General features: G+C 39.3%; 2 protein-coding genes across 2 annotated transcripts; both read left to right on the top strand.

Moving 5' to 3' along the window:
- The first annotated feature begins 1660 nt into the window (after positions 1-1660).
- Positions 1661-6713, top strand: LOC122128848. The gene is made up of 4 exons (XM_042703727.1): positions 1661-1910; positions 5113-5580; positions 6270-6416; positions 6628-6713. The coding sequence occupies exons 2-4, from the start codon at positions 5115-5117 to the stop codon at positions 6687-6689; spliced, it is 675 nt and encodes a 224-aa protein (XP_042559661.1). The 5' UTR covers positions 1661-1910; positions 5113-5114; the 3' UTR covers positions 6690-6713.
- On the top strand, positions 3710-16218 carry LOC122128849. Its single transcript, XM_042703728.1, has 4 exons — positions 3710-3748; positions 12739-13046; positions 14760-14810; positions 15044-16218. Exons 2-4 carry the CDS (start codon positions 12764-12766, stop codon positions 15313-15315), a joined length of 606 nt encoding a protein of 201 aa, XP_042559662.1. The 5' UTR covers positions 3710-3748; positions 12739-12763; the 3' UTR covers positions 15316-16218.
- The last annotated feature ends 7607 nt before the right edge of the window (positions 16219-23825 follow it).

Genomic DNA, 23825 nt, shown 5'->3' with positions numbered 1-23825 from the left:
GTGAACCTGATGCCACAAAAGATGTCCATTAAATGTTGTTCTAAACCAAAATGGAGCTGTGTCTTTGTTTTTTTTTTACATAATGCCACAGGGTAGTGGTAGCCAAACACGCATGATCACTGCACTGTCCTCACTTAGTGTGAGATTAACACGCATGCTCACTGCACTGTCCTCACTTAGTGTGAGATTAACAAAAAGACAAACTGCTGTGTTGCAACCTTGGTGAAAGGTCTAGTCTATAAATAAGACTGTGCTTTTGTTTTTGTTCATCACAAGGATGGGTAAGTTATTGTATGAATCAAATATTGTATGAATCTATATGAGATAACAAGCGCATGGGTTGACAAAGGTTGTCTTTCCTCTGTATCTAAATTCATGTCTAAATTAAAACAGGTTCTAGCGATCCAGCTGACATGTTCCGCCCCAACAAAATATTTGACTACTTTGACACCTTTAGAGGACACTGAGGAGTTAGAGTGCTCCAACTGGTTTCAGGTGTATTGGTGACTTGTGGAACGTTCTGAAGCTTCATACCTAAAAGATCAGGTGACATGTGGAGTCCATGTCCCAAACACTGTTCACGTAGCCTACTCAGTAAAATGATTAGTCATATATCAACATGTTGTCCAAAATAAGTCATGATTATCCTATAGTAATAAAGAATAGAATAATGCATCAAAACCTGGCACCTATCACAACATGCATCATACTTCTTGTCAGCCATGTGGTTGTGTTTAGCAGCAGTGGGCTACAGACAGCGCATGTTGTACTGTGTAGGAGGGCCTTTACAGATCCCAGGTACAGCATGAGGCGCGTGTTGTGGCTGTCACCAGCCAGTTGTGCACTGTTGAATCCTAAGTTCAATGATTAGTATTATATCACACTAAGGAGAGCATGTGTGGTACTTTCACTGTACACAGTGGTGGAGATTTAAGCAATGTTTACCCAGTTCCACTTACTGTATTTGATTACTTTTACTTTGTTTATATTTGCTGTGTAAGCCTATGTTTATTTTATAGACATTTTTGCTTCACCTTACACAATATATTATTTTATATCATGTTGTTTCTCCTTTTTTAGAAAAAACCCAGAGAACACCCAGATGTCTCTGCTACGGTTTCTTTACTGGGTGTCAGATAGGCTTCACACACATGGCATTATTCCCTTGATTTCAACACTAATGTCACATCTTTCTTAAAGCATAGGCCTATATTTCAAAGCACTTCAAGAGAGATTCCTTTTAGACAATTTCATGAATTGATTCAAAATAGTTATAATAATAATAATAATAATAATACTTTAACTTTATATAGCGCTTTTTTAGGTGCTCAAAGACGCTTTACATAGGGCGAAGAAAAACAAAACAAAAGAGAACACAAAAGAGCAAACAAAACAAACAAACAGAACATTTTAGTCAAAAGAAAACTGGAGAAGCTGTGCGGAATGAGTCATGCGGTGGAGGGAAGGGAGGGAAAGGGAGCAGGGGTCAGCAGGTGAAGGCCAGTTTGAAGAGGTGGGTTTAAAGGGCTTATTTGAATGATAATATAACATAACAGAAGTAGTTCTATATTAAATATTTCACATAATACTTCACTGAACTGCTAATTGGGGGAGAGAGAGGGGAAGGAGTGCAGGCTAGAGGGAGAGGGGCAGGGTTCAGTACCAGGCAGGTCCTTACAAGCAGATTTGGCAGATGTTGACTTTCACTTTCAGATGTTCCCCACTTTCAACGCAGGCGTCCTGTTTAGTCTGCTTTGACACTGAAGGGGACGTGGCCAAGTTTGAAATCCAGCGTATGTGAGCAGGGAGTGGTTGTGTGTGAAGAACAGAGCAAAACCCCCAACGGAAGTCAGGCTTCGTTCCATTCTCAAAAGACAACAACACAAACACCAAAGACACAAAGACACAAGGTAAGGCAAGCTGTTCATATGTGCAGTTGCTCTTATTAAGCATTTAGTAAGCTACTATCAGCAGGCCTTAGTTCTTCATGAAGTATGCAGTTGAACTTGAACTGGCAGATGAGAAGGAGCTGATGCAGAAAGATTTAAAATGGTGTTGATAGATAAAGGGTTCATAAAGTAATGGAAAAAAACCTGGGGAAAAACCCTGGAATTTTAAAATAGCAATTTCGAGGCCGGATGAAGTTTTGGATAAATAAATAGGACCAGAAAGTTTTGGAAAAGTAATGAAAATGTGCTTCACAAATACCTTTATATTTCAGTATATGTGGTTCAGTTAAGATCTTCACTAACGCCTTTATATTTCAGTAGGCCTATATGTGGTTCAGTTAAAATCGACTGAAAATAAATCTATATTGGTTAAACAATTCTTATATATTCGGGGACCTTGACATGAACGTAGACATTTGCCTGACATTCACCTTATAGCTGGTTATCTTTCTTAGTAAATGAAGTTCTTAAATGCAGATTGATTACAACAAAGGCACATTGTTAGTCCACCGTTCATCTTGCATGGAGATTTCAGAATAAGTCCCTGGACCGTTCAAGCGTACTGAAGGGTAATTTGTGTATTGTACGTAAAATATGGGTTAAGTTTAAGGGCAGGTATGGTTAACATTTAAAAACATATTCATATTTTAAGTTCACTTTTCTTTAAAAAAGGGATTGCTTGTCACGTTACGCGAAATTATCGGACGAGGCGGAGGCAAAGAAGTTTAAAAAAGAAAGCAGCCTGTTTAGATCCTAGTAGCCTACTACTTTATGTAGTCACAGACAATGACAACGTTGCTTAATTTGCTTGATTACAGTTGATTCCACTTTTGCTAAGCCCGAAACTTTTAGCTTGACAGCAGTTTCTGATTCTATGCTCGCTGGTTCTACAGATGTTAGATAACCACCTAATTCATCGCGAACACCGCTTGGCAAAATGAGAGAATAGGCTACGTTTATTTTGTCCCTTTCGTTTGAACACCCACTCAAGAAGCCTCGATATATGGGCAGCTTTTGAATCAACTGTTATTTACTATGGTGGTTATTGTTACTTTTCAAAGTTTCCAGAGCATTGCGTTCCGTTCTGCATTATACACTACTCCCCGTGTCCTGTTTAGGGAGTGTTGGTTAAGGGAACCTCTGTGGGCGTGACTTTACGGGTTTACGGGGTTCCGATGTGCCTGGGACGGGTATCCAATCTCTACAATCCACGCTAAATGTTCTCAAAACTCTAAACACAAAACCACACACACAAAATGCAAAACCCTACATATCTCTTGCAAAATGCTCCTTTGTCATCAAAACAATGTCATGTCTCCTCAAAATGGTATTTTGTGTTCAAATGACACACACAGAGTGTCATCATATGAGTAGATATTTCTAAGCAATCATTGAACACTGATGTGCTTAATGGAAAACACTACTATGAATGGCAAAACACCAGTATGAAGGCCTTATCAGGAGCAGGAGCCTTTTCATGTTCAGTGTTACTGTACGCTTACTCCTGTTGTAAAATATAACTGTATAATGTTTTTACTCAAATATAAAACAACACACAAATATAAAGTAACAACAAAAATATTTCTTTCTTTTTTCTAAAAGTGCTGTAGCCTGTACATCACAGCAAACACAACTGGATGCGTAAATGATTTGCACAGAACAAACAATAGAAAATAGGCCAGTACAGTCAACAACACTTTGTATTTGTTTGATTGTTATAGCATTATTTTCCACAACCATATTGACTATTACAGTCTCCTGTTCAGCCGTCAAGACACGCTCCCTCCCACCACGCCAGGGTAATCTTTCAGTTCTGCAAAATATGCAAATACAGTACAATGTAAAATACTCTAAATACAAAAATACTATGCTCCTGATAAAGCATTCAAACTAGTGTTTTCCTGTCATAGTAGTGTTTCTTACCTATTCTCTCTTCTGAATGTCCAGAGAAAGGATGCAACTGAGAAGGCCAGCCTCCTGCATGGTCAAACCATGGTTGACCACATGGTTGACCACAGTGGCCCGAATCTCATCAGCGATAATGGCTCTATTTCTTGCTCTTCCTCCTCTTCCTCATCCTCCTCCTCTTACTCTCACTCCTCTGCCTCTCTGATCAACTCTCACTTCAAATGAGGCATGCTTTCAAAAAATGTGTGTAAGCAATTGAGAAAAACTGTAATAGCGAAGTTACACAGCGAAAGTTCGATCTAGTTCTAGTGACCAACCTGATTATGTTCCATGTATACGCAGATATATCAGAGGATATATGGGCATGAAAACTGGCCTGAAAGGCTTGGAAATGTTTTGGTAAAAACGTGTATGAGCCCTATAGATCATGCTTAAGACATGTGTATGAGCCCTATAGATCATGCTTAAGACATGTGTATGAGCCCTATAGATCATGCTTAAGACATGTGTATGAACCCTATATATCATGCTTAAGACATATGTATGAGCCCTATAGATCATGCTTAGGACATGTGTATGAGCCCTATAGATCCTGCTTAAGACATGTTTATTTGTCTTGTTTGGTGTGAAAATGTTTGCCACAGAATAACAAGGATGAATATACAATTCATTCAAATATAAAATCCATGTGCTCCATGCGTTACATAAGATGGAGGCTGTTGACATAGATTTTCAGTGTCTGTTGGTGTGACAGGAAATGGACAGGGAGAGATTGTGTTTGAACACAACAAAACTAACATGAAGACACATGAAGCATTTTTAGGCTTAATCTAGTCTTTTTCATCATATGACTCTAATGTCTGTTATACTGGCCTGGCAGAGCTGGCATTGAGTCACCACTTTAAAAGGAGTTCCTCACATCCTGGCTCTCCCTTACATGCACATATACCAATCATAGGTCAAACTAATGGCAAAATTTGGTTGAATTATGAAAGCCAGAAGTGGTACTAAACGAAGAACCGTTTGGGGGCCGAAAGAGCTGGCTCTTATTGCTAAGCTCAGCCAAATCTGGTTCACTAAAAAGAACCAGAAGTCACGAGTCAGTCTCCCTTAAACATGACTCTACCATGACAATTCATTTGATTATGTTATTTTAAGGTTTTAAATCTCCATAGTGTGACTTATAAAATAAAAGTGACATTTCTTTATATATTATAACAAAAAACATATTCTGTTTCTCTCTGCTTACTTTTAGCCATGGCAACCATTGTTGTAACTGTAGTGAAAGCCATTCCAGACATCATTAGCAAAGGACTGGCCATTCACAAGCAGTTAATGCAAGCAAAGAAAAACAAGAAAATCTGTGAGCGTCTGGCAGATCGTATGAAGTCTGTGGTGGATCAGCTGGAGGGTTTGGCCAACCAGGGTGTGAATGAAGAACTGCTGCAGAAGGCCCTCGATGAATTTAAGAAAGTGTTGGAAGAAGCAGGGACCCTTCTGAAGAAGTATGAAGAAACCAATTGGCTAATGCAGAAATTCAATGCAGACACCTTGCGGAAAGATTTTGAGGAGGTGAACCAGCACCTCAGTAATGCAGCACGCCAACTGTCCCTCTCCCTGCAAGTGGAACAACGGAAAAATCTAGAAGACAAGTTTAATCGTTTAAGGATTTGTAAGGAGAATGATGAAGACATGAAGATTGATCTGCAGGAATGGGATAAATGTAAGGCCTGTTCACATGCAGAAAAGAGTCTTGCTAGTTTACAAGCTTGTCTAGGGATAAGCTGGGGGGAATTTGGTCTAAATGGTTGGTTAATTAGTGTGTTTGAAACTTTACATCATCTCATGAATGTGGAGCTCAGAGTAGTAGTATAGATACAAACAGAATCAGGAGAGGTGAGGTGGGTGTTTTGGGTTTCCAAAGGAAAGCCACTTGTGGATACTGCTCCCTGTCCAAGCTTTTAACACCAAAAATTCCCCATTTGTACACTCAACACTAAGTGTTAATCAGATGTTTGTCTGTGACACTATGATCTCTCCTGAATACTGTTTCTCATCAAAGTATGCTGAGTTTCAGTTGTAACAGATACCTACAACATTGAGGTATTTTCACACTTTCTCTCAAAAGATACATTGATAGAGATATGAGTTGATCATATTGATTGTCACATTTTTAGCATAGCAGCAGTTCAAAGCAGTTGGCAATATGTAACTTGGTCTAGGAATGTTTTTCCCAATTTGTTTGACAGATCTTTCACAATCATGTTGTTCACACAGTGTTATAATCAGTTGAGGAAACCAGGGGTAAAGGAAAAGTTATGCATGAGGTTGTGGATGTATGATGTATAATGTTATGTATGTATGTAAAGGATTTCTCTGCTCTGTTACTTATTCCCCACGCTGAATGTCCAGTAATGGCGTCAGTAGAGGAGACCAGGGCTGAGGTGAAGGACGTGCATGATGTGGTGGATAACACTAACCAGAAGGTTACCTCCATACAACACCAGATGGCCAGCGCCCAAAGAGACCTGAAGGTCATCAAGGACAAGGTTGGAACACGTAAGTAACTGTCTGTACTCAGAGACACAGGTGACACCAATTTAAACTAAATGTAAGTGAGATTTGCAGATTATCTTTGAAGCATCAGCTTTAGGAAATAAATGGTTGCAAGGCAAGGCAAGGCGAGTCCATCTAAAGTGCTACAGGTATTGAGAAAAGTCATTTTCATTTTCATTCATTCATTCATTCCGGACAAACTCTTTCTTCACAGACGAAGGTGCTGGGCCCAAGTCATCTTCAGCATCACCAGTGGAAGCCAGAGGTAAGAGCTAAAATAGTCCTCTAATGCCTTGAGAGGGATATCAGATGCTGTAAAACAGAAATGGAACCAGGAAAGAGTTGTCAGATCAGATCACTATCAGATACTTATTCAGAACTTTTAGATTTCAGCTACAGCGATGAATCTATGTTAAACGACGACCTGCCAGTACTTTTAAGTGGTTGTGGGTATCATGTCCAGCAAGACTGAAGTTTATTAACTGTCCTCTTTCAGACAAAGTGAAAAAGAATCGGAAGGAACTAATTCAACGAATTGGAGATGCCACTCTGAAAAGTGTGCTGGATGGTCTTCAGGAAGACTCACCTGTCCATCCTGTGATTACCCAGAGGGAGAGGAAAGAGGTTCTACAGAAACACCATGTGACCGATGACCAGGTGACCTGCCTCGTAGACATGTTGTTGAATAAAGGCGAACGGCCCTGTGAAACATTTCTCTCTTTTCTGAGAGAACTTGATCCGAACCTCTGCGACGAGCTTGGTTTGTAAACACCCCTGTGGTGTGTTAGAATAGTTTAATAGATGACCCTTAACCCCAGTGGTGTGTTAGAGTAGTACTGTGAAGTGGTTGTGGGTGTCATGGTCAGCAAGACTGAAGTTTAGCAACTGTCCTCTGTCACACGAAGTGTTTAAAGTTCGGAGCGAACTCATTAACAAAATTGAAGAGCCCACTCTGAAAATTCTGCCGGAGTTTAATAGATGACCTTTAACCCCAGTGGTAGTAGTAGTTTAATAGATGACCCTTAACCCCAGTGGTGTAGTTTAATAGATGACCTTTAACTGACAGGGGGAAATGTGGGGAAGTGGGAAAAGCAAAATGATTTATTCTTTGTAATGTTTGGGTAATGACTGACGCTGGAACATGTAATTTTATTTTCGAAATGTTATTGCCTTCATGGATTGTTTGTGCTGAGCTTCTACTGTTTTATTATTTGAGCTTTTCCTCTCGCTTTTTGACTTCTGATTGCTTGTGCCATATAGGAATAGTGTAGGCAAAAATGTCTGTCACTATCCAGTCTTTCTCAAGACAGCAGAAACTAGTACCAGGTCTGTGTCTGTAGATGAGTTAGACAGCAGAAACTAGTACCAGGTCTTTCTGTCTGTAGATCAGTTAGACAGCTGGGTACCTACTTTCTGGCTGCGCTATGGATACAAATAAAGTTCTGTTCATGAAGGAAATTCATGACACACTGATTCCACCATATAGAATGATTAATTAATTTTCATTTTTTAAATTAGGAAAATGAATATTTTTATATACTTTTATACTTTTTTCAGATTATCACTTCATATGTCGAAACCAATAACTTCTTCATTAAAAAGATTTGGTTTGTGGTTTAGGCTGCCTTGAGACATCAATGACCACAACTAATTATTGTACTGAATCCATTTTCAACATTTAGTTGAAAAATTGCATATATATTAAAGTTTAAGGAACCTTAAGGACTGGGTTTGGCTTTGTCATGTTTTGTTATAACGGTCATCTTTGATCATTCATAGTTGTCTTTCTGTTTCATCTCCTGAGCGGGATCAAATCCCAGGTGAGCCTTGTCCTTTCACTGAGAGTGCATTTGGTAAAAGTTATTTGTGCTTTACAAGAAAACAATAAAAACTGAGTGTCCTCAGCGTAATCAATCACAAAAAGTACAATGAACCAACATTGTCTGTTCCAATTATTAAAGATTTATCCGTTGAACTCAAAAGTCATTTTTTCCTTTAGTGAAACGTAATGGTGTTTGTTTGTTGACACAACAAACAAATGTAAACTCATTAAAAATATTTGGAGCATTGGAACTGGAGCACAACTAAAGGCAGAGTGGGCGGGGCTAGATATATATATATATACCTTCAGCGTGACCTTTAGCGTGACCTTCAGCATCTCTCAGCCAATATATCTCCATAACAGTGTTCATTCAGATGCTACTCGAGCTAAACCCTTCATCTGATACATTGCATTCCGTTACACAAAGTCTATACCCAAAGTATACCATGTACTGATTAAGTGCTTACACACAACTGTATCTGTGATTTTACCTGTAAGTGATATCTGTAAACAGTAATACTATTTCTTTGCACTTCTGGTAAGATGCATTTTATTAGATGTGTACCTGTAGGCTACTTTGCACAATGGCAGTAGAGTTGAATCTGAAGTTATTATGGTTGACATTTTGATCCAAAGTGTCTGTCTGCAGAGTTGGATAGCGGCAGGGGCTGAAACATTAAACCCATTAAGAAGCCCATTTGGTTCCAGAACCATCGAGATTAATTTAGCTTATATTTAATTATGATTGGCTGACATGGTGCATGAGGATTTTAGTTAGGATAGCAAGGATCCACAACAGTGCCCAACTGGCTGGAGACAGCGGCAACACAGCCGTATGCTGTACCCGGGATCGTAAAGGCCCTCCTTCACAGTACAACATGCGCTGTCTGTAGCCCAGTTTTATTGATATAATGCGTTTAGTTGTGATGAGTTACAGTATGTTTAGTTATGTTGGCTGGCTTGGTGCATGGGGATTTTTAGCTCTACATGCATAGTAAGGGTGGTAGGATACAGAAATGACAGTCTGTTAAGAAGAAATGAATTACACAAATGCTTTTATTAGAAATGAATGAAATACAGTTAAATAGCAATTATTAAATGTATAAATTACCAATACACATCAATGTACAATTACTCATGACATATGATACAATTTAATACAATATAATGTCTTATAACATAACAGGCTTTTAGTGAGCTTAAGGTGTCGGGGAGTCACGTTTAGTCACTGCACAGAACTGCGCCCACTGCCTACTGTTACATATAAACAGTGTGTGTTTGTGTATGCGTGGGGGTGGGGTGTACACAAACATCAACACTTAGTGATTTAGGCTGGACACATACACAAACATCAACACTGAGTGATTTAGGCTGGACACATACACAAACATCAGCTCTGAGTGATTTAGACTGAACACATACACAAACATCAGCACTGAGTGATTTAGACTGAACCCAAACACACACATCAGCACTGAGTGATTTAGACTGAACACATACACACACATCAAGAAAGTGGCCTAACGCTGACGGAGGAGTTGTCCTGGGACACCTAGACAGCCTCCTTCATAGGGAAAGTCCAGCAACGCCTCTTCTACCTCTGGAAGCTGAGGAAAGAACACCTTCCTCAGAGACTACTGATCAACTTCTACTGCTGCGCTATAGAGAGTGTGCTGACATACTGCCTGATCGCTGTTCCCATAGCCTACTCAGTAAAATGATTAGTATTATATCACACTAAGGAGAGCATGTGTGGTACTTTCACTGTACACAGTGGTGTAGATTTAAGCAATCTTTACCCAGTTCCACTTACTGTATTTTATTACTTTTACTTTGTTAATATTTGCCGTGTAAGCCTATATTTTTTTTCAAACATTTTTGCTTCACCTTACACAATATATTATTTTAGATCATGTTGTTTTCTCCTTTTTTACTAAAAAGCCAGAGAACACCCAGATGTCTCATATGCCAGAACAAAAGTAGTATATTTCAAAGTACTTCATGAGAAACTCCTTTTAGACAATTGAATTGATTCAAAATAGTTAAGTATCAGTCATATGCCAGAACAGAAGTAGTTCTATAGTATATATTAAATACTTCACATAATACTTCACTGAACTGCTAATGGGGGAGGGAGAGGGGAAGAGTTCAGTACCAGACAGGTCCTTACAAGCAGATTTGGCAGATGATGACTTTCACTTTCAGATGTTCCCCACTTTCAACCCACTTTCAACGTCCTGTTTAGTCTGCTTTGACACTGAAGGGGACGTGGCCAAGTTTGAAAACCAGCGTACAGTATATGAGCAGGGAGTGGTTGTGCGTGAAGAACAGAGCAAAAACCCCAACAGAAGAAGTCAGGCTTCGTTCCATTCTCAAAAGACAACAACACAAATACCAAAGACACAAGGTAAGGCAAGCTGTTCATATGTGCAGCTGCACTTATAAAGCATTTAGTAGGCTACTATCAGCAGACCTGCAGTTGTTTATGAAGTATGAGGTTGAACTTGAACTGGCATTTGAGAAGGAGCTGAAGCAGAAAGGTTTAAAAGGGTGTTGATAGATAAAGGGTTCATACAGTAATGACAAAAATGGGAAAAATCATGGAATTTAAAAATAGCAATTTCGAGGCCCGATGAAGATTTGGATAGATAAATAGAACCAGAAAGATTTGGAAAAGTAATTGAAATGTGCTTCACAAATACCTGTATATTTCAGTATATGTGGTTCAGTTAAGATCTTCACTGACGCCTGTATATTTCAGTATGTGTGGTTCAGTTACGATCGACTGAAAAAAAAATCAATATTGGTTAAACAATACTTATATATTTGGGCACGTTGACCTTGACATGAACGTAGACACTTGCCTGACATTCACCTTATAGCTGGTTCTCTATCTCATTAAATTAAGTTCTTAAATGCGATTACAACAAAGGCACATTGTTAGTCCACTGTTGGTCTTGCACGGATATTTCAGAATAAGTCCCTCGAACGTTCAAGCGTCGGCTACTGAAGGGTAATTTGTGTACTGTACGTAAAATATGGGTTAAGTTTAAGGGCAGGTATGGTTAACATTTTCAAAGATATTCATATTTTAAGTTCACTTTTCTTTAAAAAAAAAAAAAAAGGGATTGCGTGTCACGTTACGCGAAATTAACGGACGAGGCGGAAACAAAGAAGTTTAAAAAAGAAAGCAGCATGTTTGAGATCCCATTAGTCTACTACTTTATGTAGTCACAGACAATGATAACGTTGGTTAATTTGCTTGATTACAGCTGATTCCACTTTTGCTAAGCCCGAAGCCTTTAGCTTGAGAGCAGTTTCTGATTCTATGCTCGCTGGTTGTCCAGATGTTAAATAACCACGTAATCCATCGCGTTTACACCGCTTGGCAAAATGAGAGAATACGTTTATTTTGTCCCTTTCGTTTGAACACTCACCGTATTAGCCTCGATATATGGGCAGCTTTTGAATCAACTGTTTTTTACTATGGTGGTTATTGTTACTTTTCAAAGTTTCCAGAGCATTTATAAGCTGCGTTCCGTTCTACATCATACACTACTCCCCGTTTCCTGTTTAGGGAGTGTTGACTACTATGAATGGGAAAACACCAGTATGAAGGCCTTATCAGGAGCATTATGCCTTTTCATGTTCAGTGTTACTGTACGCTTACTCCTGTAGTAAAAAATAACTGTATAATGTTTTTACTCAAATATTAAATAACACACAAATATACAGTAACAACAAAAAAAAATTTCCAAAAGAGCTGTAGCCTATACATCACAGCAAATACAACTGGATGTGTAAATGATTTGCACAGAAAAAAACAATAGAAAATATAACAGTACAGTCAACAACACTTTGTATTTGTTTGATTGTTATAGCATAATTTTCCAGAACCAAATATATTGACTATTGCATTTGCAGTCTCCTGTTCAGACGTCAAGACACGCTCCCTCCCACCACGCCGGGGTAATCTTTCAGTTCTTCAAAATATACAAATACAGTACAACGTAAAATACTCTAAATACAAAAATACTATGCTCCTGATAAGGCATTCAAACTAGTGTTTTCCTGTCATAATAGTGTTTCTTACCTATTCTCTCTTCTGAATGTCCGGAGAATGGATGCAACTGAGAAGCGGCTTATGTTTGGTTGATGGTCGACCACAGTCTGAACATTTTTCATGGGCGCAACCCACATACTCAGCTCTGCTGCTCATCCCCCAAATGCATGTTCCTTACAAATGTGGCACCATTTAAAAGGGGGAAAAAACAGGCTTTCCAACGGTATAAGATGTATTGCCAAGAAAAAATCTACCAAACACAAATTTCCTTACTTTTTGTGCTATGTTTATATACATTTATTTTTCATATATATACTATATATTTTATCCTCAAACACTTGCTCTATCATTCCCATAAATAACAGAATGTGTGGTAGGAATTATCAATGGTTTATTATTAATGTGTTAATTATGTTGTCTGTGTTGTTTTGGTGTTTTAGGATTGTTGAGATTTTGCAGTTAACCATGGATATAATACTTGAAAAGAAAATCATTCTAACTGAGATCCTGTCTGCTGAAACGGCCTTTATCCTCCAACATGTTCAGCAGAACAAACTCATCACAGATCGTGACTACAGTGCTCTTAAAAGCCTACCTCAAAACACTGAGACGATGTCTGGTGAAGTGCTGGATAAACTGAGAGACAAGGGGGAAGACACCTGTCAGAAGTTCATAGTTTTGCTGAAGCAGCAGCGTGTGTTGGACCAATATCCAAGACTGAGAGATGTTTTCTCAGATCTCAGACAAGGTATCTCACTCTCTCTATCGCTCTCTCTCTCCCCTCTCTCTCTCCTCTCAAATTCTAATTCTAATTCAAAAGAGCTTTATTGGCATGACAAACAGAACAGGTTTGTGTGTGTGTGTGTGTGTGTGTGTGTGTGTTAAAAGGCAGCATTCATTCAAAAAGTGGAACTCTGTTTCTACCATGCCCTGGCTGCAGTGAATGCAGAGCCTCTCTTCTCCAGCCTTATGCTGGTTGTTAATCACACACGTTTTGTTGTGTTAGTTTGTGTGAGACTTAGCACTAGCTGTCAGAGGGGAGTTGGGGTCACTTGCTTTGATATGTTTCCAGAATTTGATGGCTCGTTTTTCAATTTAGGGTATTGGCCTAATTCAGCCCGGCATGCATTGTTAGGGGTTCTCCTTTGTACTTTGAGTATACTTTTACAAAACTCATGCAGGATTTCAACTGGGTGTTTGTCCCATTTTTCAAATTCTTTGTACATCAGAGGACCTCATACTTCGCTGCCATATAATGCAATTGGCTCTAGGATTGGAATATTTTGAGCCAGGTTCTAATTGGGATCTATAAAGCAAGCAAATATGTTTGTCTTATTTTGGTTTAACTCACTCACTCACACAGGGGAGTGTGAACATCAGATGTGTATTATAGCGTATGCTCCAGGTAATTCTAGTCCTGGGGTGCTGCTGAGCAGGTCTGCTTTCTATTTAAAGCCTTGACAGGAGAGGACCCAGAAGAGGCTGCAAGTGGCTTCTCTCCTGAAGCTAAGTGTGCGAAAATTGTAGCTCAGGGTGGAGGCCATGTCCTAGCTCCAACCCTGACCGGCAATAGAGTTCAGGGAAACATCAACATAAACTCAAACATTCATAATCATTATCTTGGTAAGAAAAGCAAATTGAATTCAACAGTAAATTATTTATTGATGCCCTGGTTTTAGTGTTAATATAGAGGACATGCTTCATCTACAGTGTTGACACACACACACACATACACGCAGGGAAGTGTGAACATCAGATGTGTATGATAACTGGTCAGTGACATGTAGGGGTGTGTAGGGTGGAGGTTAAAATAAACCATAGACACAGTATGACTCCATTCAGTGAAGCCCAGTTGTGTTGAATCATGCAAACTGTTCTAGACAGTAAGCAGCATGCAAACCATGAGTAGGAGTAGGAGAAACCATCCTCTCTAACCCAGTAGTGTCTCTGGTCAAGCCCAGAAATGTCCTTTTGGGAAAACTGTTCCAGTGGATGTCCACCTCATCCTCTTCACCCCTGTCTCACGGATATGTAGTTTTTGTACCTCACCTCATCGACTTCAGTCCCGTCTCAGACTAACGTGCAAATACATTCATCACACACCAAAAAATGTGTTAATCTCACGCCGAGTAAGCCTTGGAAGTTTGCAGCTGTTTGTACTCAGCTAGCTTGTAATAAATGACACGTTCCAATGTATATTATGCACAATATGTGCCTTTTTAATGTCAACAACATTTTATTTGATTACACGTACTCCACATTCAGACACTGTTATTCAGAACTTTAAGATTTCAGCTACAGAAATTACTATGTTAAAAGGTCAAAACACAGTGTTATCATCAGTTGAGGAAACCAGGGGTAAAGGAAAAGTTGTGCATGAGGTTGTGGAAAGTGCTACAGGTATTGAGAAAAGTAATTTTCATTTACATTCATTCATTCTGGACAAACTCTTTCTTCACAGTTGAAGGTGCTGGGCCCAAGTCATCTTCAGCATCACCAGTGAAAGCCAGAGGTAAGAGCTAAAATAGTCCCCTAATGCCTTGAGAGGCATATCAGATGCTGTAAAACAGAAGTGGAACCAGGAAAGAGTTGTCAGATCAGATCACTATCAGATACTGTTATTCAGAACTTTTAGATTTCAGCTACAGCGATGAATCTATGTTAAACGACGACCTGCCAGTACTTTTAAGTGGTTGTGGGTATCATGTCCAGCAAGACTGAAGTTTATCAACTGTCCTCTTTCAGACAAAGTGAAAAAGAGTCGGAAGGAACTAATTCAACGAATTGGAGATGCCACTCTGAAAAGTGTGCTGGATGGTCTTCAAGAAGACTCACCTAACCATCCTGTGATTATCCTGAGGGAGAGGAATGAGGTTCTACAGAATAACAGTGTGACCGAGGACCGGGTGACCTGCCTTGTAGACATGGTGCAGAAGAAAGGTGAACGGGCCTGTGAGATATTTCTCTCTTTTCTGAGAGAACTTGATCCGAACCTCTGCGACGAGCTTGGTTTGTAAACACCCCTGTGGTGTGTTAGAATAGTTTAATAGATGACCCTTAACCCCAGTGGTGTGTTAGAGTAGTACTGTGAAGTGGTTGTGGGTGTCATGGCCAGCAAGACTGAAGTTTAGCAACTGTCCTCTGTCAGACGAAGTGTTTAAAGTTCGGAGCGAACTCATTAACAAAATTGAAGAGCCCACTCTGAAAATTCTGCCGGAGTTTAATAGATGACCTTTAACCCCAGTGGTAGTAGTAGTTTAATAGATGACCCTTAACCACAGTGGTGTAGTTTAATAGATGACCTTTAACTGACAGGGGGAAATGTGGGGAAGTGGGAAAAGCAAAATGATTTATTCTTTGTAATGTTTGGGTAATGACTGACGCTGGAACATGTAATTTTATTTTAGAAATGTTATTGCCGTCATCGATTTTTTTGTGATGAGCTTCTACTGTTTTATTATTTGAGCTTTTCCTCTTGCTTTTTGACTTCTGATTGCTTGTGCCATATAGGAATAGTTTAGGCAAAAATGTCTGTCACTATCCAGTCTTTCTGAAGACAGCAGAAACTAGTACCAGGTCTGTGTCTGTAGATGAGTTAGACAGCAGAAATTAGTACCAGGTCTGTGTCTGTAGATGAGTTAGACAGCAGAGCGTCTCACAGCTGGGTACCTACTTTCTGGCTGCGCTATGGATACAAATAAAGTTCTGTTCATGAAGGAAATTCATGACACACTGATTCCACCATATAGAATGATTAATTAATTTTCATTTTTTAAATTAGGAAAATGAATATATTTATATACTTTGATACTTTTTTCAGATTATCACTTCATATGTCGAAACCAATAACTTCTTCATTAAAAATATTTGGTTTGTGGTTTAGGCTGCCTTGAGACATCAATGACCACTACTAATTATTGTACTTAATCCATTTTCAACATTTAGTTGAAAAATTGCATATGTATTAAAGTTTGAGGAACCTTAAGGACTGGGTTTGGCTTTTTCATGTTTTGTTATAACGGTCATCTTTGATCATTCATAGTTGTCTTTCTGTTTCATCTCCTGAGCGGGATCAAATCCCAGGTGAGCCTTGTCCTTTCACTGAGAGTGCATTTAGTAAAAGTTATTTGTGCTTTACAAGAAAACAATAAAAACTGAGTGTCCTCAGCGTAATCAATCACATGGCAAAAAGTACAATGAACCAACATTGTCTGTTCCAATTATTAAAGATTTATCCGTTGAACTCAAAAGTAATTTTTTCCTTTAGTGAAAAGTATTGGTGTTTGTTTGTTGACACAACAAACAAATGTAAACTCATTAAAAATATTTGGAGCATTGGAAATGGAGCACAACTAAAGGCAGAGTGGGCGGAGCTAGAGATATTTGCACTAGAGCTATAGGCAGAGTGGGCGGAGCTAGAGATATTTGCACTAGAGCTATAGGCAGAGTGGGCGGAGCTAGATATATATGCAATGAAGCTATAGGCAGAGTGGGCGGGGCTAGATATTTATGGTAAAATACTTGCGGTATTGCGGTAAGTGGTGACGCCAACCCCTGCCCCACCACGCCTCACCTTACAGCCAATGGAGTCAGATCAAATCAACCATTTTGTATGAGTCGTCTGTATGGAACAGGCAATGTCATTGGATTGTTTAATAATCTCTTAGTAAATGTTCATCAAAACAGGGTGAAAAGCTCTGCTCATCTCATGTGATGTTTCCTCTCACAAGTCAAGGGGTTTGCATGTGCACTTTCTCTGCACACCTTGCCTTAGATATACATTGATATTATTAAATACACAACCTATATAGCACACGATTCACCAAACGGAACATTCAAATCTGTGTGACACATTCAAAACCAACACAAATGATCAACTGACTAATAAATATAATAATAATAATAATGTACACAAAACTTTTGGCATAACATGAACTTTCATAAATGTGTATAACACTATCATATCACAGTACATTCTGGGTGCACTAGCACACAAATAAATTAAAAGCGAAATTCAACTTCAAATCCAATTGAAATAGAGAAGTCATTACATGACTCTTGAAGAGAAAGTGTAGATTCTAAAGGGAATGCTGAATTGGAAGTTACTCTGACTGCTGTTTCATTAGTTTTAGTTCTGAAAACTACAGGTGATATGTTAATGAGGGAAAGTAGTAATATTAAGTAAATAAAAGGTAGATTCTTGAAGGAGATCAACTCTACCCCTAGTTGATTTTCTACAGTGTAAAGGCTGGCTTGTGCTTTGGCCCAGGGTTTACAGTGGACGGCTTGTTACTGGAGGAGGGAGTTAATCTGCTTTGGGAGTTTCACACGAGGCCAGACTGCAGGCTTGTACTTCAGGGTGTGTGACCTTCAGCATGACCTTCATCATCTCTCAGCCAATACATCTCCATAACAGTGTTCATTCAGATGTTACTTGAGCTAACACCTTCATCTGATACATCGCATTCCGTTACACAAAGTCTGTACATATACCATGTGCTGTTTAAGTGCTTACACACACCTTTATCTGTGATTTTGCTTGTAAGTAATATCTGTAAACAGTGATACTATTTCTTTGCACTTCTGGTAAGATTAATTTGCAATTAGATTTCTACCTGTAGGCTACTTTGCACAATGGCAGTAAAGTTGAATCGAAAGTTATTATGATTGAGATTTGTATTAGTGTTGGTCATGAGTGTGATAATGATGAAGGCATGAGTGTGTGTGCATTAGTGTTGGTCTTGTGAATGTGATGTGAACCTGATGCCACACAAGATGTCCATTAAATGTTGTTCTAAAACGAAATGGAGCTGTGTCTTTGTTTTAGCTGAGGAGTGCCACAAGTCGTGCTATAGCCTACTTTGAGGAATGACAGCTCATTCACTAGCTGTCCAACCAGTTTGTTGTAAGATGTTGCCCTTTCGAAATCATCTGGTTGACAAATATTTTTCTTTTTTACATAATGCCACAGGGTAGTGAGCACAAGTTCATAGTGCCAAACACGCATGCTCACTGCATTGTCCTCACTTAGTGTGAGATTAACAAAAAGACAAACTGCTGTGTTGCAACCTTGGTGAAAGGTCTAGTCTATAAATAAGACTGTGCTTTTGTTTTTGTTCATCACAAGGATGGGTAAGTTATTGTATGAATCTTAGCAACATGTGATAACAAGTGCATGGGTTGACCAAGGTTGTCTTTCCTCTGTATCTACGTAAATTCATGTCTTAATTAAAACAGGTTCTAGTGATCCAACTGACATGTCCCGCCCCAACAAAATATTTGACTACTTTGACACCTTTAGAGGACACTGAGGAGTTAGAGTGCTCCAACTGGTTTCAGATGTATTGGTGACTTGTGGAATGTTCTGAAGCTTCAGTTCTAAAAGATCAGGTGACATGTGGAATCCATGTCCAGAACGCTGTTCACGTAGCCTACTCAGTAAAATGATTAGTATTATATCACACTAAGGACAGCATGTGTGGTACTTTCACTGTACACAGTGGTGGAGATTTAAGCAATGTTTACCCAGTTCCACTTACTGTATTTGATTACTTTTACTTTGTTTATATTTGCTGTGTAAGCCTATATTTATTTTATAGACATTTTTGCTTCACCTTACACAATATATTATTTTATATCATGTTGTTTCTCCTTTTTTACAAAAAAGCCAGAGAACACCCAGATGTCTCTGCTACGGTTTCTTTGCTGGGTGTCAGATAGGCTTCACACACATGGCATTATTCCCTTGATTTCAACACTAATGTCACATCTTTATTAAAGCATAGGCCTATATTTCAAAGCACTTCATGAGAGATTCCTTTTAGACAATTTCATGAATTGATTAAAAATAGTTATAATAATAATAATAATAATACTTTAACTTCATATAGCGCTTTTTTAGGTGCTCAAAGACGCTTTACATAGGGCGAAGAAAAACAAAACAAAGAGAACACAAAAGAGCAAACAAAACAAACAAACAGAACATTTTAGTCAAAAGAAAACTGGAGAAGCTGTGCGGAATGAGTCATGCAGTGGAGGGAAGGGAGGGAAAGGGAGCAGGGGTCAGCAGGTGAAGGCCAGTTTGAAGAGGTGGGTTTTAAGGGCTTATTTGAATGATAATATAACATAACAGAAGTAGTTCTATATTAAATACTTCACATAATACTTCACTGAACTGCTAATTGGGGGAGGGAGAGGGGAAGGAGTGCAGGCTAGAGGGAGAGGGGCAGGGTTCAGTACCAGGCAGGTCCTTACAAGCAGATTTGGCAGATGTTGACTTTCACTTTCAGATGTTCCCCACTTTCAACGCAGGCGTCCTGTTTAGTCTGCTTTGACACTGAAGGGGACGTGGCCAAGTTTGAAATCCAGCTTATGTGAGCAGGGAGTGGTTGTGTGTGAAGAACAGAGCAAAACCCCCAACGGAAGTCAGGCTTCGTTCCATTCTCAAAAGACAACAACACAAACACCAAAGACACAAAGACACAAGGTAAGGCAAGCTGTTCATATGTGCAGATGCTCTTATTAAGCATTTAGTAGGCTACTATCAGCAGACCTGCAGTTGTTTATGAAGTATGAGGTTGAACTTGAACTGGCATTTGAGAAGGAGCTGAGGCAGAAAGGTTTAAAAGGGTGTTGATAGATAACGGGTAACAGTATTGAAGAAAAACTGGGAAAAATCATGGAATTTTAAAATAGCGATTTCGAGGCCAGAGGAAGTTTTGGATAAATAAATAGAAACAGAAAGTTTTGGAAAAGTAATGAAAATGTGCTTCACATGGAAATGTGCTTCAGAAAGACCTTTTACAAAGGCAGCATTGTGTTGGCGGACTTGCTTTGCCCAGCTTTATCCACTACTACTGGGCTGCAAATATTCAGAAAATTGTCTGTTGGCTACACTCTCCTCATATAAGCTGGTGTGTTCTAGAGGAACAGTCATGCAAACAATCTAGCCTTAGGGCCTTAATTTACTCATCCTTACCTCAAGATCTTCCAGCTTCACCTCTCATCCTGTAGTGCTCTCTACTCTGAAAATGTGGAACCAATTTTGCTCTCATTACAAATTCGTGTCTGCCTCAACCCTCGGTCCTACTCACAAAAACCATATTTTTCGTCCCTCTATTATGGACTTATCATTTATAGAATGGTGGAGGAAGGGTATTTACTGTTTTAAAGACCTTTATAGTTCTAAAACACTGGATAGTTTTGAGAATCTACAGAGATTGCATGACCTCCCAAGACAACTGTTTTTTCAATATCTCCAAATACGGCATTTTTTCAAGGCTAATTTCCTCTCCTTTCCCTCCCTGCCTGAGCAGGGACTCTGGGAAGACATAACTCTTTTAAAACCAGAAAAAGGAATTATTTCAGTTTTATATCAGAAATTGCTTTCTTTGGAAAATGACCATGCGCTGGAAAGTTAATTCATCATTGTCCTGTGCTTGCCTCGCACTCATTCAGTTTAAAGTGCTACACAGAGCTCATTATAGTAAGGCAAAACTGGCGAAAATTATCAGGGCTGATGCTAGCTGTAGCAGGTGCTCTTTTTCACCTGCAAATCTTACCCACACCTTTTGGTCCTGCCCTTCTCTTGAAACATATTGGTCTTTAGTGTTCAAAATGTTATCTGAGGCTCTTAACATCACCATTGATCCAAGTCCTTTAATTGCAATATTTGGTGTTCCTACAGACACAGTCACTAAAGCTCAATCGGATGTTATTGCATTCACTTCACTGCTTGCCCGCAGTAGAATTCTCCTTATGTGGAAATCCACCACACCCCCACCGAGTGCCTGTTGGCTGGAGGATGTCATGCTCTTTCTCAAGCTAGAACAAATTAAATTTACATTGAGAGGGTCCATGAAAAATTTCTACCGGAGATGGCAGCCTATTATTGATTATTTTGACAACTTAAAGGAATTGGAGACATGGTCCATTTAGTGTACCCTGGCCTTCCACACTGTCTCTGAGAGTGTGCGGTACTTGTAATAATGCTCTCAAACGCCTATTCACATTCGCGATACATAGGCATCCAGGGCTTAAGATATATGTGTTTTGCTTTTCTCTTTATTATTCTTACTACTGTGGGGGTTTGCATTTTTTTTAAATTATTATTATTATTATTATTATTTATAGTATAATAATAATAATAATAATAATAATTCACCCCAGGTCCGGCGCTTAGTCCTGTTGGTTTTAAGAGTGTTTGCGCCGGCGGACCTGAGGCAACGGGTAGGGGCGTGGAGGGGGAGGAGGTCAGAAAGGTAGGAAGGGGCCAGGTTATTTAGGGCTTTGAAGGTGGTGAGTAGTATTTTGAAGTTAATCCTGTGTTTGACCGGGAGCCAGTGGAAGTTTCGGAGGACCGGGGTGATGTGTTCATAGCGGCGGGTGGAGGTGAGCAGACGAGCGGCAGAGTTTTGGACATATTGGAGTATAATTATTATTATGTGTGTTTTATTTTTTATTTATTTTTCCCTTTGTACATTCATCATACTAGTTCAGGGTATCGTTGGATGATGTCATTGTTGTTGTTTGATTGTCAAAAAAAACAAAAAACATGGAGATTGTACCATTAATGCTTACCATTTTACTCTGTATACCACCAATTTCCATCAATAAATAAATATGTAAAAAAATAAAATAATGGATAGCGTGTCACGTTACGCAAAATTAATGGACGAGGCGGAAGCTAGGAAGTATGAAGAGAAAGCAGCCTGTTTAGATCCTAGTATTACTTTATGTAGTCACAGACAATGACAACATTGGTTAATTTGCTTGGTTACAGTTGCTCGCTAGTTCTCCAGATAGCATGTAAGATGACTGTTACGGCGAAAACCAGTCACTCTCTCACATGTGTGTTCTGCACAACTCCCATTTCATGGGACCCTTGTAGCGAAGTCAATTAATCCTGTCTTCAGCTGGTCTGTCCACCTCTACGCAGTCAGCCTGTTCAGTATCATTTGTCAGCCATTTTGAGTGAGGCTATTCATGCTTCCATAAATGAATCCATGTCCATCGAATAAAAAAAGAATCCCACAATAACCGCGGTTTTTAACCGGTCGGAAAACGGGACAAGTCATATTCTCATAAGAAAGTGTGTAGACTAGATCAGTGGTACTCAAACTAGGGGTCGGGACCCCAAGTGGGGTCGCCAAACGTTTTTGGGGGTCGCGGAATGATCTTGCTGCCCTGTGCATCAACATATTAGGCTTTGACATGCTGTATAGTCTATCAGAAATGGTGTTTTCTACATCAGGGTGGATAATGACAACTAATATTGTCTCAGCAAGCAGTCTCATCATTCAAGATGAAACTGAATTTAGACCTATAATATCCTGTCAAAATGTGTGGGGAGTCACGAGACTTGGCAAATGGATTTTATGGGGTCCCCGGACAAAAAGTTTGAGAACCACTGGACTAGATGCCCTTAGCCTGGATTGGTGCGATTGCATGTTGCTCTGACCTGCAGCTTCCAGTTCCAAGATTATTCCTATTTTAACTATTTCTATTGTTTGCATTATTTAATTAACATATAACATTATTAAAAGAGGATCATAACAGTAGCCTGCAGCATTTGCCTATGTCAGGGGTATTCAAATAAAATTCAAAGAGGTCCAGTTAGAGGAAATTTCCTCAAGCAGAGGACATCATAATGTCTAACTTGCGATATGATTCAGTGCCATATATATTAAAGTAGCCTAGTATGTATCAACGTCTGTATGTGGTCAACAACTGACTCAAATCAAATAAAGAAAGTACAATTCAGGGGCTCCATCTGTGGTTATTGAAACCACTTGTTTCGGCTCTATTCCCCTCTTTGTTAACATCTCCTTTATGGCCAGGTAGATGTCCTCTCCTCTCGTACTGGTCTGAAGGGATGTAACAACTAACAAGTCTTCACAGAACTCTTTCTTCTCCTTGTCGAAGAACCTTACATAAAATAACAGCTGAGAATTGTCACACACATCAGTGGACTCATCTACAGCTAAGCTTACACATGGTGCCTTTCATCTGATCATTTTCATATGTTCTCAGGGCTCATTTACATCATCAGGACATAATTTCCATATGTTCCTTCCTGTGTCAGTGTAAGTGTGTGTGTGTGTATTGGTTTTATCTCACCCGCCACACGCCTCTCTCCAGTCTCCCCTTTCTCGTCCTCCTCCCCCATTCAGTCTGCTGGTTCTCGGTTTTGTTGTTTTTTCCTTGTGAGTAATTTGTGAACCCTTTTTTATACCAATGTCTAGATATTCTCGGTTTTGTCCATTCGTGATTAAAAGCTCTGCTTTCGTAGTCTACTTTTCTCTTTTTAGAACACGCCATGTGAAATTACTTTTCTCTCTCGATTACTTCTCAAACCACTGTCCCTCGTCTCGTCTCTCCACTGAGTGTTTATCTCGCTCATTGACTCGAGTCGCAATGCTTATCGGAATGCACAGATTTGATTGGCTGAGTAGCATTACGTGAGATTATTTTCCTGGGCCGCTAAACCAGTAAATAGAAACGCTCCGTCAAAATGTAATATTTCTCA

This window comes from Clupea harengus, chromosome 25 (assembly GCF_900700415.2).
Source record: "Clupea harengus chromosome 25, Ch_v2.0.2, whole genome shotgun sequence".
Classification (NCBI taxonomy): domain Eukaryota; kingdom Metazoa; phylum Chordata; class Actinopteri; order Clupeiformes; family Clupeidae; genus Clupea; species Clupea harengus.
Note: the sequence above shows the minus strand (reverse complement) of the source record. Positions and strands in the feature narration are given on the sequence as shown.